The sequence below is a fragment of the Furipterus horrens genome, unplaced genomic scaffold, assembly GCF_987537825.1.
Source record: "Furipterus horrens unplaced genomic scaffold, mFurHor1.1.pri manual_scaffold_6, whole genome shotgun sequence".
Classification (NCBI taxonomy): Eukaryota; Metazoa; Chordata; class Mammalia; order Chiroptera; family Furipteridae; genus Furipterus; species Furipterus horrens.
Window position 1 is genome coordinate 160,647,964 of NW_028327176.1, and position 21,889 is coordinate 160,669,852.

Sequence of the window (21,889 nt, forward strand, 5' to 3'; positions counted from 1 at the left end):
GTGACTCACTTCTATCATCACCAAAAATTTTATCTCCCTCTAAAATGCACTAGCTTCAGCATAATGTATCTTTTTACAACCATTGCAGGATACTAGTTATTTGGATATATTGCATCTTTTCTTTTAAGAGTTCAAAATGCTTTGATAACAATTTAAATTTCTAATTATCAATTACATCTAATCATAACTGGTATAGAATGTGGCATATATAAACATATATTTATTTACATGTATGAGCAGTTATAAAACCACATTTATTTTTTTACTCAACAGTTTGGAAATAAAAAACAGATTATTCTACCTGGATGAGGAAACTAAGCAGTAAAATGAAATATTTTGTTCATATTCACAGAGAAAAATTGTGGAAAAAAGAAACTATCCCTTAAACTCATTTCAGTTTTGAACAGCTGAAGTTCCAGAATGCATATTCAGGTACTAATCTCTAGCCAAGCCTTTGAAAAAGTTATTTTAAACCTCAGCCAAATTCACTGTCTTAATTATGCAAGACTCTCTAGTTTAATAAACCTACTCTACAGCCCACTGCTCAGAGCCTTTAACAGCAGAATTCTAATAGTCAGGCCCCAAATGGAAATGGTGCCATCTGCATCACCACATCCACTCCAGCAGCACTGCTATTAAATTAACAGCACATCCTGCAAGATAAAACAGAAGAGACCCCATTCGTGGGGAACCAGTTGAGTTTCTATTTAACCTTTAGCAGATAGAAACACAAAGCCAGTTTAGTCATGGCTAGTCAATCTATACCTAAGAGCTGTGTTCAATTTCCCTGACCAAAGGAATTAAGAACCAAAAAAGAAAAGGAAAAAGTAAGAACGTGTTAGTTTCCTAAGTATGATTATAAATAGGTTTCAAATGAGTAAGCTTCAATGTCCCTGATTGTATAAGGATTGGTTTACCAATCTGAAATGAATTCAAATTTTAGGATTAAAGATATGTCTGCAGAATGATTTCAGGTCTTCACAAAAGAAAGTACATTACGTATATATATTTTTTAAATGACACTTTAAATATAGATTCCCAGGTTGGTATGATTTTAGGTTAATTATTACATCTATTATTTGAAACTTTTCTATGTTGCAACTTTGATATTTACTGCACATAACTTTGCATTAGCCAGTTTTTACATAATAAAAATTAAATGACATTGAATTTTTATCCCAGGAAAATTATCTCATTTTCTGTCTGAATCACACAATAATAGTAATTATGAGATTTTGTTTTTGCCAGAACTAATTTAAGGACCTCCTACCGCCCAAAAGTGGTCAGATTTACCCAAAATCATGTGAAATTGACCACTGGAGAAACCTGGGCATATTTAGAAATATGTTTTGAATGCTTTTTGCTTTTTATAAGTTTCTTTAAAGTTTTATGACTACGTGGAAAAACTCACCCACCCCCCAAAATAAGATGCTTGCAAGATGAACAAAACAATGCTGGTCATGAAATATTGCAGTTACTAGGTTCACTTCACTTGAAAGGGATATTAATCATCACGTTGTGCCCTTCCATCTACCTCTGAAGGCTACGTGAGAAAGTTGTAGGCCTTGGCAGTATGCAGTAAGGTAACATAATGACTACATTTCTATACCAAAGGTTTTGAAGGTAATGTATGACATAAAAAATTCAAGGATAAAGTAAATTAAACTCTGATTTATTATTGTATCTTATTTTGAAAAACAATATTTGCTATTAAGTCAAAAAATATGTTTGTGGCACTACCTTAGTAAAACCAGTTGCAAATAATTAAAGGTTGTCATACATTTTGATGTCACTTTGATTCCAATCATTAAAAATTATTTATATATTTATACTGGAAGTTAAATGATAAGTAAAGGTATTTATTAAAATGCTATCAAAAATTAAAACAAAAGAATACTAAATATGAAAACTTTCCTTTCTTATATAAATGTATATATGTATAAATAAATATATATTCTAAGTAAAAATAAGAATAAACACAAAATTAAACATTTACCTTTCGTCTGTATTTTCCTTTCAGGTTTTTCTTCCTTCTCAGTTTTTTCTTTGCGTATTTCTAGGGGGAAATAGAATTTAAAATTTAAAAACTCCTTTTGAAAATGTACAAAATACAAACCATAGCTATGACTAAAATGATATAACTTTCACATGAAGTTTAAATTATATCTAAGAAGCTTATGGGTGTCTTTCATTTAAATTTAAGAAGATTTAGTGTTTACATCTTAAACTGAAAATTTGAGAAATGAACTGTAACAACTACTTCATAAGAAATATATCTCAGAAGTAGTGTCTCCAAGCTATATGCGGTCTGTCCAGAAGATATCCAGCCATGTAATATGAAAACTAGAGATTCTTTTTGAAAAAGATACAAAAAACATTGTACATAGGACAGTGATGCCTCAGTCCCTTTTGAAGTAGGCTCCTTGGGATCTCACACAGTTCTCCCAATTGCCATCAGCTGCCCCCATTGTATTTTCCTGAATCTCATCGACGGTCTAAAATCTCTTCCCTTTCAAAAGTGTCTTTTGTTTTGGGAAAATCCAGAAGTCTCAGGGTGCCCCATCTGGGCTGTAGGACAGCTGAGTCACCTGGGTGATGTGATGTTTCACCAAAAAGCTCTGCACGAGACGTGATGCATGAGCAAGTACATTGTCATAAAGCTGCCAATCACCAGTTACCCATAGCTGTGGCCTTCTGAATCCCCTGAATAGTTTCTGCAGAGGATGTTCAAGCTTAATGCAAAATCTGATGCAGATCTGTTGCTCTACTTGCTCAGTCATTTTGAATGTGAAGTCCACACTGTACACATGCTCACTCAGTGGTGTCTACCACCCCATTGACTAGTACAGTGAAGTTGTCATTGTTAACATATGTGCATCCCAGTTCATTTTCCTTGGCTGTCAAGCTACACCAATGTCATGAAAACCAGTGTCATTATATTAATAATTTCTAGATTTTTTCTGTACTGACCTCATATTTATAATCAGAATTTGGTATTGCATTTAACCAATACTTTTGGCAAGCAGATATGACCTATTTCACAAAATAAATTGGTTACTTTTTCTAAATATATTTTAAGAATTATATTTAATTTGCTACTGGCTTTAATACACATACATAGCAAGGTTTAGCAAATGACATTAATTCTAAATTTACAGTTAATTTGGATAGAAGCAAACCTGAGATTAGAGTTTACAAATATGATTACTTCTGCTGAGAATCAACTTAATCTTAAATACCATGGTTTTTCTTTAAAAAATGCTAATGATCTTATTTATTTATTATAACTTTATTCCACAGATTGTCTGACATGGTGCTAATTACTGTATACATTTAAAATTCTCCATTTATAAATTTGACTTTGGATTTTTGTAACTTTTCTACAAGTTTAGAATCAAGACTAACCATAAGGAAATCCTACATATCTTCAGAAAAGACAATGACTGACTTTCATTCACTTATTAAGGAGATAGGTAATCACCACTGTGAAGATTTTCTTCCCTCATTTTCTCCATGAACTCATTATCATACTATATGCATGGGTCACTGCTCTACTCTTATCCAACTCCTGACTTTGAATATGGCAATGGAGATACAAAAGAGTTAAGATATTCAATCACATCTCTGAAAAAAAAGAAATTCACCAAGGTGCAAGGAAACTCCACAAGGAATAGGAAACTTCCATCTTCCTGGATCTTTCAGTATATTTTTCCCACTCTTAACATCACTGCCTTCTTGGGTTGGGTGAATCATTATTTGCAGTACAGTGAATCTATTCTGTGTACTTTATGGTATTTAGGACCATCCTTGGTCTCTACCTATTGGATGCCACTAGCCTTGTCTATGAAAAATGTCTTTAGACATTGTCAAGTGCTTCTGTAGGGTAAAATGATCCCCAAGAACATGTTCAGATGGCTCAAAATTACATTTCTTTTGCTTTGCATTTGCTTTGGGGTTCTATAGTATTTCTCTAATTACAGAATAATAGTGTTGTACTGTAATCTATCATGTGTGGAAACTTTTGATCAGCATTTTAAGAAATGTATTCTGTTTGCAAAGGCACATTAGAGTTGTATCTTATAGATTATAGGCAAAAAAGCTAACAATAAACCTTATTACACATACACATGCACGTAGAACTTGTATTTTTTGAACTGTTCTAAAGATGCAAGACAATCAGCCTAATTACTGCTTGTCACTATTTAGACTCACATTGTCCAAAGCAGAACCACTAGACATATGTGCATATAAAGGATGTGATACACGGTTAGTCCAAATTGAGATTTGATATAAGTGTAAGCAGACTTACACTTATTATGAAGACTTAGTATAAAAATGTAAAATATTTCATTAATGATTTTACATTAGTTACATATTGTAGTGATATTATTTTGAATATATTGAGGTGAAGGTTTTATTTATGTGTCAACTTGGCTAAATTGCTATCCAAGTCATTCAAATGAACACTAATTTAGAATTTGCTGTGAAGGTGTTTTGCAGAAGTAATCAAAATCCCCAAGTCATTGATGTTAAATAAGAAAATGATTTTAGATTGTTTGGATGGGGTTGTCTGATTGCATTGAGAGGCCTTGAAAACAGGTCCAGGGAAAGGGAAGAAATTCCCTTTCAGTTTTGGTCCTTGCCCATGGGACCAAGTTTTTCTGTAATTTCCTTCCCTGACTTACTTAGCCAGTCCCCATAATCATATAAGCCAGTTCCTTATAATAAATATCTTAATATACAAATACATTGGCATAATTTCCTACTGGTTCTGCTTCTCTGGTTTAGCCCTGATATCCTGATTGGATTAAATATGTCATTAAAATTAATTTGATTATTTTTTAAACTTTTTTAATGTGTCTACTTACATTTTTTAATTACCTATGTGGCTCACAACTTATTACTATTGGACAGTGCTTGTCTAGTCCCATGGGTAGGCAAATAATCTTTTTGAAATCTTAGGTCATTCACAGGGTTAAATCTTTTACAAGTGAACTGAAAAACCAAACTCAGAATTTTCCCCGCCAGTACCATCCTGCTGCCTCTCTCCTACTGAAACCAACAAAGGCTGTGGAGAAGACTGGTCTCTTGTATAACTCAGGCCAAAAAAAAAAGCAGCACACTCTCAAAGACTGAGGGTGAGTGGTCTTCGGATACGCTACTGAAGCCAATTTTAAGAGATGATTTCTTACCCCATATAGAGATGAATTTGAATACAGGAAAGGGATGAACTATTGTAAAATAAAATGTTACATGAAATCGTACATTTATTGTGAGATAAAACAACCTTAAAATGGTCATTTAGAATAATATTTTTCCTTTAGAGGTAGGGTGTGTGTGTATGTGTGTGTGTGTTTGTGTGTGTGTGTGTGTGTGTGTGTATGTGTGTGTATTCCAGACACCTGTTAACCATTCAGACGAATAAAAGAGAGATTATGGGAATCACACAGGAGGATCAAATCTGAGTTAGAATTAGGTGATGAAAATATTCTGCCTGGATAATTCCATCACAGCCCCTAGCCTATCTTACTCTGGGGAAGTACACTGTTTGGACAGCAGTCTATAGGACTAGACAATCTGTGTTGTTCCATGCTGGTGTTTCCTGTATGGTAGGCGGAAGCTTGCACATTCAAGAACGGAGGAAAGAAGCAACAGCAGGTGTTTTCTTGAAGCTTCTTAGCACTGCCTCTTGCATATGCAGCAGCATCCTGTCAAAGGGGAATGGGATCTAGTCTGTAACTAGAACTGAAATAAGCAGGGGTCCATCCTAGAGGTAAAATATAAATGAAAGAAGAAAAGTCTCAAAAAGTTTGGGATCATGAACACTGCACAGGAAAAGGCCAGGGAAACGTATTTCCTCCACTAATTTCCAAATACATGGAGGGAAGATCACCCTAAAGTGGAATGGAAATTCTGTAATGTTGGATACCCTTTCATAATGAGTTTCACTTAAGAAAAACAAATATAAATAAAACTAAAGGAACATTAGAGTGAAAAAATGACAATATATTTCAGAGCATTTATTGTTTCCTCTATGGTAAATGAGTAGACACAACCCAGTAACATAACCCCTGACCAATCTCAAAGATAAAGCCCCATCTTTATTAGTTTTCTGCTTCTGCACTTCAGCCTAATACAAACCAAGATAACCTCAATGTTCTGGGCATATCCATTCAGATTTTTTACAAGTATGGGTTAGAGTTTAAAATACACATACAAACATGCACACACACACACACACACACACACAAATCTCTACAACTCAGAATGAACAAAAATATGATGACTTACATCAGCACTTTTTTTTTTGCAGGAACATCGTCAACTAATTTTTTTAAACTGATAACTTAAAGACCATTATTATTTTTATACGGACAAGTGTAAACAAGCACAGCTAAACTTGTAAAGCCATATACACACCTAAATTTCTTTTCTCATAGAATGCAAAAGAAACCCATTTCTGATGACTCACACTTAAAAATTAGATGTCTCTCTGCATGTTTTATTGCCACATTGCATTTTCTTTGGGGATTGAATTCCTTCGCTGGTGTCAGTGCCTGTGGCTATCAGATATCTGAGGAATCCAGTAAAGCCTCTACACAATGAGCCAGTTCTCTCTCCTTACACTTCATCCAAGAAATGATGACCATTCAGGCACCTGTCCAACTGAGTAACAACATGCTACCAATTTAGACTCAATTTAGACTTGAGAAGGATATTTTTCTCATAAGTTGATGATGCCTGATCTGTTATTCTCAATTGCTATTGTCAGCTAAAAACAATTTGTATAAGAACATAAAATTAAATTTAAAAGATTTAAGTCTATAAAGTAGACATGTATCACCCTATGGTTTTCAGCAAACTTCTGAGAAATATAAAACTTCTCATACTCTATCAACACTAATTTCTAGTTACTTAAGTTTCATAAACACATGAATGCCTCCACTTTATGTAAAGGCATTTATGAGAGCAATGTATGACATGATAAAATTTTGCTTAACATCATGACACTCTTTAAGAACAGTTTACTTGAACAGGAACCAATCCTGGACACAGGAACAAAGAAGGTCAAAGCAGTCACTATTTAACTCCAAATGTGGGTACTTCACAATTAGGTTAGAGTCTAATGCCCCTAAGCCTCAGCACCCGATATTGCTTAGAATTAGAAGCTATTTTGGTAACAGTAAAGCTTAAATATTGTTTTGTGGCTTACAAGGAACTTTTTTGCTGTAAGGGGGAATTTCTTGGTCTTATAATGGGTGCCGCATGTTCCATGGAAATGTACAATTACTCATTACACTGGGGATTTTCTACTGGTATATCGCAAGAATTTTTAAAATAAGCAATACCTGACTATTTAGTCAGGGGTGCTGACCTCTTTTCCCTTAGATTGTACAAAAAAAAAAAAAAAAAAAAGACAACAGCCAACACAATAATAGTCATGCAGTGTGAAAGAATCAAAATTATATTTAATTTTTAGTCACATTAGCAAAAAGTACATTTTTGATATGCCACAAAATTTTGGTAATTAGTTCATGTGTGTCATGAGCTGAAAAAGGTTGAAAATAGCTGCAACAGACAAAATCTTTAAAATATCTTTAAATTAGAAGTGAAGATCTGTTTTATTGCTTTAGCTCTCCTTCATCATCTTTAGGCTATTTAATTCTATCAAAATGTGTTCATCTAAGCTCTAACTCTCCCATGCAACCAACAGCAGTCAGGGACCAACAGATTTCCCAAGACTCTCTGAGCTCAACTTCCATTTGTGTAACTTGTGAAGAGAGGCCATGGGTACTAAAAATGAAAAGGTCAAGAGATCACTGGCAACATCAATCGATGTGGCTAAAATTACTGAAAATAGGTTGTGCCAAATCATGCTTCAGAATAAGTTTATTTTGTAGTGAAGTCTTTCTGAGTTATTTTGCTATATTACATGCATTTTGCTTATGATGAATAGTTTTTATCCACTTACAACCATAATGAAGTTTATTGGTGAATAAGTAGTTTATAATTTTAATATTTACATGGCCAATTTAAAGCACACACTTTTCTCTATCAGTATGATACATTGTTAACAAATGAAAAATATTATCAATCAAGATTTTAAAATGACAGACTCAAGAAGTTAAAAAGATAATCTCTATCACCAAGGCAACCATCCTGATTCCTTTAGATGATAACCCAGCTTATTAAATTGTTATGAATGTTGTGAATTTCAAAGAATGCTTTTTATTGTCATGTTTTATAGATATATATATATATATATATATATATATATATATATCAGAAGCACCAGAAAATATAAAATGCCCTCTTACAATTTTTCTCATTTCAATATGAAAAATTCAAACAATTTATTCATTAGAACATAGAATCTCTCTTCATAAGATTTTACCAATTGTGATTAGGACACAAAAGTTTATAATAAATAACCAAGCAAATTTTTTTGTCTCTTTAGTGGCTAATTAAAAAAATATTAAGGAGATATATTTCATTGAATTCTCACTATTTTAGATAAACATGACAAATAACGTGTAGGTCTTTGTATTTTCCATGATTTTCCAATAATATTTGTTGTGTTGGTAAATAAAAATTTTGAGAAAAATACACTACTGACCAACTATTACTGAAGAAAATAAAAAGGGATATCTTCTCCCCCTACAAGCACCTGGGTTTTGTGATTCTGTGGGCATACACTTCAAAAATAGTGACAGGCAAATATTGAGGACAGTTTCCTCAATAAATTTCATAAAATAAACTAAACTTTCAAAAATAGTATTCAACACTGAATACTATTAATCCTACAAAAATTTTAAAATAAATATATCTATTCAGTGTCATTTTTGCCATTAATCTCAGGTTAATTTATTTTTCCTCTTCAAATTTTCTCTTCTCCATTATAAAATAAGATTCTATTTCCCATGTGTTCATAAACCAGACAGAGGTGGAAATGATTACAAATAATACCTTTATAAGATAATCACTGGTGGAGTTTAAGATTTGAATAAGATTTTGACAGTGTTAGTATTTGTATTTCGTATTGGATGATATACTAGACAAGATCAATGTGGCTGTGGCTGTACATCAGAATCATCTGGGGATATTTTAAAATCTATTCCTGAGCTGCAGTCAAAACTTAATTACAGTAGTCTCTCATAGTGAGGAAACTTTTAGAGCTCTCCAATTTAAATAAGCTCTCAGATGGTTTTAGAACCGCAGTCAGAACTACTGTCTAGACCGACAGTTCTCAAATTTTAATGTGCATATGAATCGCCTGGGGATCTTCTTAACATGCAGATTCTGATTCAGTTGGACAGTCAACTACACTGATTTTGCTGAAATACTTAGGAAAGAGCATAGGCTTCTCTCCTGAGCTGCTATAAGTAAAAAAAAAAAAAAAAAAAAAAAAGGCCTCAAGCCTTGATAGTAATTGCCACCAGGAGAGGGTAACCTGCCTGAGAATTAAGTAAATGAAGCAGATGAACAAAGTGAGGTCAGGAACAAAGAGAGAGGGTATACTAATGACATTATAACAACACCTGTAACTAGACATCCCTGAAGCCAGTTTTACTTGTGTAGCTTTCAGTCTCTTGAACCAATAAAGTATCTTTTCCCCTAAATCAGTTTGAAATGGATTTTGGTCTTTTGTGAAAAAAATAAGTTTGAGACATCATTTGAATCTGATGCACAGAGTTGAAAATCACTGGTGAGTTATGTGTTTTACTTATTTTAAGTTTATCTTTCAGCAAGATATTCTGGATGAAAATACCTAATCTAGAATAGGTAGCATATTAAGCCATCTGTATTTAACCAGCATCATAGTTTAGCATGATTTTAAGAAAGGAAACATACAGAGCTGGAGAGAAAACAGTCTGGAATACATTAGACTTAACAGTTTTTAATTTATACACATCTCATTTACTTATCCAATTTTACTTACAGGGAAGAATGTAGCAGCACTGAGATTATTCTTGCTCTAATAAGAACTACTAAGAATGGTTGGGCCTGAGTTGACTCATCTCAGGCAGCCTCTTTATTCCCCTTGAGATTGGCACCAAAATTTGCTCTCTTGCCTTGTTTGGCCTGTTCCTCCTGTTCCTTCAGTCTCTGGTTTTATCCGCTATTATTTGCATAATCCTGGTTCTAGTTTCCTTGCCTTAATGGAGACATGCTCCTTTTAGGTAGCACATGGTAATTAAAGTTGCCCGGCACAGTGGATCCAGAATTCACTACCACTGCAACACCTTGGGAAGTGCATCTCTGGATCATTCGCCATATCTTCCTTTACCTCTGCCTCATCTGCATTTTTCTATCTTTATTATTTATTCTGTTACAGTTGTGCCAACTTTTTTCTCTTTTTTTCTCCCCTCTACCAGCCCATCCCTCTAGCTCACAGTCAATCCCATCTTCGTTGTCTGTGTCCATGTGTCATTCATACATGTTCTTTGACTAGACCCTTCCCCTTCCTTCTACCATTCCCCTCTCCTCCCCTCGTACACCTATCAGTTTGTTCCATCCTCGGTGCTTCTCATTCTTGACTCTACCTCCACGCCCACTTTCTGTTCTCTCTGGGCTATGTTACCCTGTCAGTGTTGATTAATACTGGGAAAGACAAGCAGAGGATAAAGCACTGAGTTCACTGTGCAGCCTGAGGACAATATACAACAGCGCAGTTATGAGGCTGAGCTTTGTTCTAGACTTATTTAGAGAGGGCCAAAATAAATGCATCTCCTTAAAAATGTTACTAAGACCTACCTAGTAACCAATTTTCTGAGGCCATGAATTCTAACAAGTTTAGTCACCTTTCCATACGTCTTCCTTTCCTTACTCACCATATTTTTTTGGACACTTAACGTTCAGCCCAGTGTAACCCTCTGAAGTTGCCAGCAAAGATGGATGCAATGAAATCGCTGGCATGTAAACTTGTCCATCTATCTTACTCCTGATGACTTGGTGCAATCTTCTCAATGGCCTAATCCTAGTCTTGAATATTTATGAAGCTCAAATTTCCTGGCTCTTCCTTATTCACCCTGACTGCAAAGAGCTATTGTGGATTTCAATAAAGTGAGAAAAATACACAATGGAGGAACTGAATTTAAATTTACTAGGCTCTTTTTGACCTGAAAAGCTTTAGGACAATTTTAAAACGCAACTTTAAGGAGAATGCAATTTGTTTTCTTTTGACTTGAGAAGAGACTCTCCCTCTGCCATTGACATGCATCAGGTAAAGTCTTACAGAATATCAGTCTTTGTATTTGGGGCCAGTTCAAGCTTAATGACAGTTCCTTATTTCAAAGAGCAAGTAGTGAGGAAGCAAGGAAATTCAACATAATGCAGAAGGCTCTCTGGGTCTTTCCTCTAAGGCAAGACATGATTTAACATATAAGGATATCATACCGTTCATTGAAGACCTGTTTTATTCCCCCCAAAAAACTGTGTGCTAACATCTGAATAACTATAAATATTCTTTCTTAACTTTAATACTAGATGTCAGAAAACAACATAATGAAGTTAATTTCTTGTTAGGAGACTATTATTGTCTCCTAAAATTACACAGTTCAAAGGACATAAATGCCATAACGATTGTTCTTATATAGACTTATTACAGACTGAAGTTTAAGAATAAATTTTTAGAAGGAGATAAATACATCAATTATGCTGCACTTGAAAATGTTAGTGCAAAAAATTAAAAAGCTATATACCCACCAAAGAATTATACTTTCTATGAATCTTTACATAAACTGAAAAGTCAGGATCACCTAACTATGAATATAGGAAACTGATATAGATTAAATTTGTGAGAAATCAGTAATTTATTTGAAAACAAAACAGAAAAATATTGAAATGCTTATGCTGAATAGACATTTAATTTTGCTTTAAGAATACTGGATTCATGTGTGTGTGTGTGTACGTGTGTGTATTTGTATGTGTGTGTGTTTGGTGAACCTGGTTTTACCTTTGACTTGAAGTATTTCTAAATAATTAAGTAAATTAAAATATTTTTCTGAAAAACAGAGTTTATCTATTTTCAATTCATCTTCATTCAGTTCAGTTTGTATATGATAATCTCATATAAAGACATCATCATTTTCAAATATGTAATGTCCAAACTGTTTCATTTCATTTACTGTATCAATTAGTCACTTATTTTTCAAACTCTTAAATATAGTCTTTATGGTACTTTATATGAAATAAGGTTATCTGTTACTCATTTGCAATTATTTTGGCTATAGAATCCCATGTTACATTGATCCTGATATTAGTAAGGGATAATTAACCTTATTAGCAATATCACATAAAAACTTTATTACAATCATTTATTTACCATCTTTTTAACAAACATCCATCATCAACCTTTGAGAATGTTGTAAGAAAAGACATAAATTGCTTGACACATAGAAAACACTTAAAATTTATTGAAAAATATACATTGAAGGGATAAAACATATCAGTGTTCTGAAATAGTGATTATCTAAGGACACACACTGTTGACTACACTGGAATATCTTGGGCCTCTGTGCTTTGTACTCACTCAGGATCCTAGGGTCAGCCGGAAAACAAAGTGTTCATTCTCTATTACAGTAACTTCAAATGTTGTCTTTTGACAATTCCTTAAAAATTTTTGGTAAACCTGGCATGTCTTTCCATATTTTGAAGATAAAGTCTAAAATATTTTATCATAATTTAAAAAGTTGCAAATAATTTACAGATTATTGTAATATTTGACACCTAAAAATAAAATTGCTACATTTCTTCAAAAATAAAATTGATTTAAAAATCAGAATTGAGTATATTTTGAGACTCTTTGCTATTGACTTAAAATATACACATTCCAATAAGCTTTTTTTTAACATGTGGAAATTTTACAATGTTCACTTATCTCTTTAAGTTAATATTTTTATTGCACTTTCCTCACAAAATTTTATTCAAGAATGATATATTTTAATCTTTAATACTTTTTCTTGATTATACCATCATGCTGTCTAGAAAAAGTGTGTATATATTGAAATTTTCTTCATGTCCGGTGATAATAAGAATCTTAAATTTTTTTCATATAAAATTATTAAACCTGAAAAGTAAATTTTTGTTAGAAAGGCATTTCTTAATAAGATGCATAAAGTTTTAAATACTTCTTGCATTGGTGGCTAAATGAATAAAAGCTATGTAATATATTGTGCACTTGTGCACAAATATATAGTGAATTAGTTCTATGAACAGTATATAGTTTAACTTTTGTCAATATGAGGTTCAAAATACTAAACATTTTTTATCCTCACCTGAGGACATACTTATTGATTTTAGAGAGAGGGCAAGGGAGGGAGAGAAGGAGAAAAAATTGATGTCAAAGAGAAACATTGACAAGTTGTCACTCAACGCATCCTGACTAGAGACAGAACCTGAAAACTAGGCATGTACCCTGACCAGGAATCAAACCAGCAGCCTTTTGGTTTACAGGACCATGTTCCAACCAACTGAGTCATATTAGCCAGGGCTAAAATTTTTTTATTTTAAATGAAATATGATGAGATTTAAGTACAATTAAATTAACGTAATTACATTAAGTAGATTTTAAATTTATTTTTAAAAAATATATATTTCATCTGAAATGAATCACAGAAATGTGACATCTCTGGCTTTATTCATTGCATCTTTATAAGTTTGGCTGTCTCAGAAAATATCCCAGTTATATTTAAAAGAATTAGTATCACTAACCTACACTGCTTTGGTTGTTTCAAAGTGCCTTCTCTTAGTCTATGGTCATACCACCCTGAACGTGCCCGATCTCATCAAAGTGCTTTCTCATAAACCAAAGATACTTCTTAGGAACAAGTATTGAGACTAACTAAAAAGAATTGCTTATTAAAAATTTTAATAGCCATTTTTAGACGTCATTTCCTATTTCCTATTGATACTCTTTTTGGTTTGCTCTCATGGGTTTCTCCTTCAAGAACGATGCCCTTTTTCATATTATTCAGCTAAATATAAAGCAAAGTCACTAAATGATATTGTCATTGCTCTGATCACCCCATTCTACCCTATGTGTCACTTCAGAACATCCCATTGGAACACAAAACACCTGCAAATACACATGATGCTTCTTTAGCAGATATAAGCAGGACAAGGCAGGAAGGCCCAGTGATTGCTTTGGTTGGCATTCTAGCAGTTTGGGGATGGGTGAAGGGTATTCCTTTATTTTGTAAAGTAGAAGTAATGTTATTATAAACTTAGATATGTTCTCAGACAGATCAAATTTAGGAAAGCATACAAATGTAATTTGATTCTTTTAATGCTATCTACACTTGTTTGCCCTTCAGAAGTGTGGTGTTAGTATATTCATGTTGTATAACCTCATATGAAAATGCTGTTTAAAAAGACTGTTCCAGATAAACAAAGTACATCCACCATGCAGAGCACAAAATGGATCCAAGAAATAAGGTTTCCAATGTTTTTTTTTATTATTATAATTATGTTTTAATAATTATATAACTTCAGGGCCAAGATGGAGGCATAGACAGACATGCTGCATCTTCTGCCACAACTAAGAAGGAATACAGCTACCTCAAAACTAGAAACAACCAGAAGTTCCAGAAAATCAAACTGCTTGGAAGTCCAACAAGCAAAGATTTAAAGAAGAAATACTCATCCAGACAGGTAGGAGGAGAGGATACAGTGTGGAGAGTGTGCAATGTGTTGGTGGCAGCAGCGGTGGCAGTGGCAGTCCAGCAGAAATCACAGTCACACATTTTAAAAAGCCAGGAGGGACACCTGGGGAGCGTTCTCAGCTTCTCACTGGATCTCGAAGCTCACAGTCCAGGCACCGGGGAATATCAAGCCTCATTGCTTCTTACTGTGCAGACCAGTGGGGGTGGAGGCAGAAACTGCCAGTCTCTCAGCAGAGTCCGCTTGTTTAAAGGGCCCCCATGGTCCTAGAACATCTGTAGACCCACCCACTCTGGGAACAACAATCAGGGCAGCAGCTAGAGGGGCGCCAGTCTGGTGCAGAAGTGGGAGAGGTGCCTAGAAAAGGGATGAGTGCTGGGCAGGCAGCATTGTTCCCTCTTGAACCCCACTCCCACATTCAGCACCACAACGTGGTGAAACAGGTCTCCCTGTACTGACAGGTGTGACAGCTCTACCTGGGATGTGGAGGCAACCAAACACAGGAGCCTGTCAGAATGAGAAGAAAGAGAAGTATGGCCCAAAAGGCAGAACGGATCAAAGTTCCAGTGGGAGAACTAAGCGACGAGGAGGTAGCCAACCTAACAGATGAGGAAATTGACAACCTAACAGATGCAGACTTCAAAACACTGGTGATAAAGATGCTCACAGGCTTGACAGATATGCTTGAGTATGGCAAATGCATAAGAGAAGAAGTGAAGGCTATGCTAAGTGAAATGAAGGAAAATCCACACAAAACCAATGGTGAAGGGAAGGAAACCAGGGTTCAAATCAATGATTTGAAACATATGGAAGAAAAGAACAGTCAACCAGTGCAGAATGAGGAAGAAAGAATTGAAAAAAATGAGGAAAACTTCCCAAATTTTGTGAAGGAAATGGACATACTGGTCCCAGGCGAGCTGGACCCAGAAGAGACCACACCAGGATGCATCATGATTGAGATGCCAAAGATGAAAGATAAAGAGAGAGTCCAGGGGACAGTAAGAGAAAAATGGAGAGTTGCCTACAGGGGGGTGCTTATAGGACTATCAGCTGATTTCTCAGAGGACACTTTGCAGGCAGGAAGGGACTGGCAAGCAGTATTCAATGTGATGAAAGGCAACCTGCAACCAGGATTACTCTATCCAGCAAAGCTATCATTTGGAAAGGAAGGGCAGATGAAGTGCTTTCCAGACAAGGTGAAGCTAAAGGAGTTCATCATCGCCAAGCCATTATTATATAAAATGTCAAAGGGACTTACTTAAGAAAAAGAAGATTAAAAATATGAACATTAAATGAAAACAAACTCACAACTATCAACAACTGAATCTAAAAAGTAAATACAAAATCCAACTAAGCAATCCAGAATAGGAACAGAATAATAGGTATGGGGATCACTTGGAGTATTTATCAGATGGGAGGCGGGAGGTGGAGAAATGGGGATATGGTACAGGGATTAAGAAGCATAATCAACTGGTACAAAATAGGCAGGGGGAAGTTAAGAATAATATAGGAAAGGGTGAAGCCACAGAACTTATATGAACGACCCATGGACATGAACTAAGGGGGTAGGATTGCTGGAGGGAAGGGGGGGTACTGGGCAGAGGGGAGCAAAGGGAAAAAATTGGAACTACTGTAATAAGATAGTCAATAAACTATACTTTTAAAAGGATATTTAAAAATTAGAACAGTAAAAAATAAAAAGAAAAAAATTACATAATAAAAAAATTATAATGCTTCCACGCCTTGAAATCTTATCATGGAGTGTTTGGTAATAGAATTTAATATTTTAAAATTTTGACAAGCTTAAAAGTATATGCAAGAAGAATATAAAGAAACTAGGTACTACAGCTAATACTCTAAAGCTATATTATATATAACAACATAAGCCATGGAATAGCAGATTCAAAAATTTCATTCATATTAATAATCTTTGTAATAATCCTGCAACCCTGAGATTTTCCATTATTCCACATCAAATTAAAACTATAAACTTCATTATGCAGTTGAATTTTTATTTTTGTAAAAATAGCAATAACTGTACAAATTCAAGTGATACTTTAAATTCACTTAAATAAAATACTTTATTTAGACACAGGGCAGTTGAGTAAACAATTAAACAATTCCACAGCCTAATAATTTAGTTAATATAACATAGCTAAATATTATTTAATATATCTTAATGGGAAAGAATATTAATGAAGACATTAATGACGAGTAATGTAGACAAATAAAGAACAAATGTTTTTAGATGCTAAATTCTAGATTACAAATTAACACTTCCTAAACTACAATTTTTAAATACAAAAATGTATAAAATAACCCATCACAAAATAAGGATAAACTCATAACAAGTCTCCCCAAATAACAATACTGAAAATGCCTTTAAGTGAATAATAAGTATTAGAAATGCTTTGTAAAATATATTTTTCAAAACTCTCATTGCCTCCATGACTGCAAAAGTTTATAAATTAAGAAATTATAATTGTAATCTTTTAAAAAGATTTTATTTGTTTATTTTTAGAGAGAGGGGAAAGGAGGGAGAAAAAGAGGGAGAGAAACATCAGTGTGTGGTTGCCTCTTGTGCACCCACAACCGGGGACCCAGCCTGTAGAGCAAATATGTGCTCCAACCAGGAATCGAACTATCAGCCCCTTGGTTTGCAGGCTGGTGCTCAATCCACTGAGCCATACAAGCAAGGGTGAAATGTATTTACTTTAGTCTACTTCAACTAATGCTTGTAATTACATAGCTTCTGTATCCAAAGTAGGGTACATAAGATGTTTCTTTAAATGTCCATTTTTCCCATGTAACTTTCTGAATACATAGTAGTATTAAGAAACTATATTCAGGTGATTTTCAAATTAATTCTCTTTTTAATAATCCTTCAAGAAGACATTAGTATACATGGTTTTAAACACATATCTCCCTTAAAATATTTTAATTAATGAGCATTATTGGTAGTTTAAAAATAGTATCTTAAATTATTATTTAATAGTTTTTCTGTTGATTTGATGAATCAAGGCAATAACTTAAGAAACAAGAATTAAATAGCTTTGTAGGAATTTGCAATTTATCTTAATCATTACATAAAACTTAATTTTAAAAACAGAGAAATTAAAATTAAAGAAGAACACTTTTTTAATTAAGTACTAAGTATTGACTTATGGAGAATGATAGTTCTATAGAATTTAATTTATAAGTCTAAGAAAATATTATTTATTTGATTTTTCCTCTTTTGTTTCCACTTGATGACTAGTAACTGATTATCTTAAAATTTGTTTATGTTCTTTCTAGGCACTATTCCTTGGATATCAGATGTAAAAAGACTATGTTTCTGACCTCAAAAACTTACTAAACTAATATAGAATCTTTAAACCTGGATTTGATTAGTAAGTCTGTCTTGAGTTCTTGAGTTCTTATCCTGTAAATCAGGACACCCATCTTTTCTCCTCTCCATAGCTTCATGAACACTTTTCTTTTTGGATGGCTTTGTCACAGTTGTGACAGCTCTCTTTAGTTGGACAAATTTATATTTTCCAAATTAATATACACTAAGCGGATTTTACTCTCCATGGTGAGGTGATTATCATCTGCTCAGGCAAGGCTGAAGCTCCAAATTTGGATTCCACTGTTTCCATCCTCAGTTGTTCTAAGGCGATAGCAACAGAAGCCAGCAAGATCTCCTCTAGGATACATATATCCAACATATTGCTGCTACACATGTGCAGCAATAATTAAAAGGTATCAATTGTGTCAAATTTGGCTATGGCATTTTCTTGATCATACTAAATATACCTCAGAATGGTATCTCTTGCTCCCTTTTGTCTTTTGTCTTTTGCAGACACAATTCCTACTCTTACCCCATAGCTATACAACTTCTTCCTAGCCTTAGTGTGTGCCCATCTTTTGAATTTGTGAACATCCTATTCAGTCACTAAGGACTGCCAGCTATTCCTACAAGGAATTTCTCTATAGCACATCCAAGCACACCCAGGTAATTGTACTTCTGCAGGATCATATATGATACATTCTGACTGAATGTGCTTGTGCCTCCAAGATTATTATCCTTCACACTATCTCAACCACCATACCTCATAGTTATTACCTAAAAATTAAAAAATGGAATAATAAATTAAGAAGAAAATTTTAGAATCAATAAATCTGGCCATGATGAGAATAAAGATCATGGACATGATCTTCTGGGCTATTTCCAAGGCTACAGAATTCATCCCTCATTCCCATAATTCCAGCTCACATTGATTTGTGTGTACATAGATTCACGCATGTACTGAAGAAGGCATCAATTAAATAATCAACTGAAAAACAGTGTGATCAGCTTCATTGGGAAGAATCAGGTGTTTCTTTTGCTAACTATAAATCTTGATCTAATCATGAAACAAATACTCTATATTTAAAATAAATTAAGGCTAAAACTCAAGTAAACTGTATTTGAGTCATACTGAAAATCAGTGTTACAATAAGAGAAAATAATGTGTTTTAAAGATGGAAAAAGAAAACCAACCTTTTTTTTTCAAGGGAGGCTCCTCTATTTCTCCTAAACCAAGACAAAAACAACAAATTAGAAAAACTTGTAGCATAGCATAATATTGCTTCTCTATTTTTCCATTTTCTTTTTCTTTTATTTCTTAAGCACATTATTAGTTTTGACAATAATATTCCTTATATTACTTTCCTAAATTCCAGTTTTTAAATATAATCTTTGTTTATGCAAATCTATTAGAAATAGTTTTACTTTTATGAGTTCAATAAAATTATGGCAGTGATACAAATTATATATTATGGTTCATGTATCATGTTCATCTCAGATCTCTATTGTTCTTCTCCACCTCTCGCTAAGGCCAAACACAAACTCAGACAAAGCCATAGAAAGGGCTAAAATAAGAGCTTTCTTAGTTGTCAAGGCTAAATGCATGATGTCTGATGACTAAAATTACCCCAAAATGTCACTAAAAAGCAGAACCAAAATACTATGTTCTTTCATGCCTACTCAATAACAATTTATGTGTGATTTGAGTTTATTTCTTTTTTTCATTAATATATGTGAAAGACTATATACTTTAGTTGAATAATTGTGATTTTTAGTAGGATCGCTTTCTAGTATTTGACTATGAATATGACTTATGTGTATAAAACATTTATATGTATATTTAGTTTTACTGTTATTTTAACTTTTCTAAGGGTAAGCTTTAGAAATAGCTACTAATTTTCCCCAAAGAAGCATACAAATGTGTTTCTCTTGTGAGTTTATGGTAGCACATAATAAAACCCCGCTATGATACTACTCTAATGGTAGCATTTGATTTTGACATCTTTACCATAATGGCCGATAAGCTAGAAGGTGAAAGTCAAATGAGACCAATTTACTGAGTTTAACATCCTGTTGATTCTCTATGAGCACTCAGAAGTATATTCACTTTGGTTTAGACTGACCCAAGTTCTTACGTGTGCTTAAACTTAAGCAAACCACTGTAATGCATATCTAATAACGGCCATAGAAGTTAAATGTGCCGCTATACTCTTCATACCTTTATCAGTGTCCTCGTCTCCATCATCTTCTTCTTCTTCATCACCTTCAGATGAGATGATGTCAGACAACAAAGAAAAGAAGCCATAGACCCAGTCCGTGGTTTCCTCCACAGCATGATGTATGAATTTTAGAGGATCTGAGCCAATCTTGGAAATAGAGCTTGCTAAAAGTAATTTTAAAAAAAAGAAAATTTTACACTTACTTTCATAAAGAAACTAAGAAAAACTTTTTCCTGATTTGTTCTATGTCAATTTATGGATTTAAATATTTCGTGGCCATAATTTTTTTGCTCATCATTTTTGGCTTGGCCAAAAAGTTTTAGTTTTTTCCTGTTTGATGGCTCTAATAGTGCTTAGTTGTTTTTAACTTCATTCAAAACAAGTTTGTTAGATTGTATTGTGATAGCTGTCATACCAGTGTGCATTTTAAGAAAACTTATCAAGACTGGTAAATTTTTGTGAAACTATTTTAATATTGAAGATGGAAGAAGATATGTAACATTTTTGGCATATTATGTTTTTTACTTCAAAAAGATTAAAATGCAAAATGAAAAAAGATTTGTGCAGCATATGGAGAAGGTGCTATGACTGATCAAACATGTCAAAAGCAGTTTGCAAAGTTTCTTGGTACTATTGACATTTTGGCCAAATAATTATTTGTTGTGGGGGCTGTCTTATGCATTGGAAGATGTTTAGCAGCACCCCTGGCCTCTATCCACAAGAAACCAAGAGTGGGAGATAGTCGACATACTCAAAATATCCAAATCAATAAAGTTATTGGTGAAAATGAAAAATGTGTCTTTTATTTTATGGAAAAAGCTAAATGAGTTTTTTGACCAATTCTATATAAGCTATATTTTGTCATAGTATGCATGTGTATTCAATTAAAAAGAGAATTTATCATGTATTTGTGTTTCATATATTATGTGGTAAGCAAGAATAAAACTGCCTTTGAGAAATTTTTAATCTAAATAAGAGTTCAACATGGGGAAAAATAGGAATAAATTAAATAATGTATCCTTAGGTTATAGAATGGTCAGGAATAGAAGAGCTCATGATTGGCCCATATTGTACTGAAAAGCATCGTGGAGAAAATGGCTTTGTAAATTTTGAACTAAATTGTAAGTTCCAAGTTGACTTCACTAGCTGTGACTAAAATAAGACTAATATGTAAATTATTGTTATAATTTTTGATACAGCAGGGAAATATGAAATTGCCAAGGTAATAATCATACGTAGCTCCAGTTAGATTCGTCTGTTTGTCCTTCTTAGATCTCCAAATACCTAAAAATAAAGTGTTTGAACTTCTAGTAACTGTAATGGATAGAACTAGAAAATAAAATGAAGTCTGTAAATCTTTCCTTTTTTATGTCCTAGGTGATATAAAGCGTTTGTGAAATGAAAGATTAAGTAATTAAAATGCAACCAATTAGATAATTTAGAAATTTCCAAAATCTTGGTCTTCTCATTAAAATTACATGCAAATTTCTCTGAAGGAGTAAGAATAGCTTTTAAGATCTGATTGAAGAGGTGATCTATCTGGAAACATGGTACAAATTGTACCTGAATTTTCATTAATCTCTAATTAAATTTTAGATTTATGTTTTCCTTAATTTTAAAAACTACTTTAGCTTTTCAGAAATTGTCTTCCTTTTGATATTTTAAGAGACTAGAATTATAC

The 21,889-nt window shown here is 33.5% G+C and overlaps 1 protein-coding gene across 1 annotated transcript in view; it reads right to left on the reverse strand.

Moving 5' to 3' along the window:
* The window catches only part of TRDN (triadin), a 106,471-nt gene that overhangs the window by 16,957 nt on the left and 67,625 nt on the right, over positions 1-21,889 (reverse strand). Inside the window, exons 3-5 of the mRNA XM_090279807.1 lie at positions 20,208-20,372; positions 19,184-19,216; positions 1,997-2,056 (exon numbers count right to left, since the gene is read on the reverse strand). Of these exons, the coding sequence (XP_090135933.1) occupies positions 1,997-2,056; positions 19,184-19,216; positions 20,208-20,372 (258 nt within the window). The remainder of the gene's footprint in view (positions 1-1,996; positions 2,057-19,183; positions 19,217-20,207; positions 20,373-21,889) is intronic.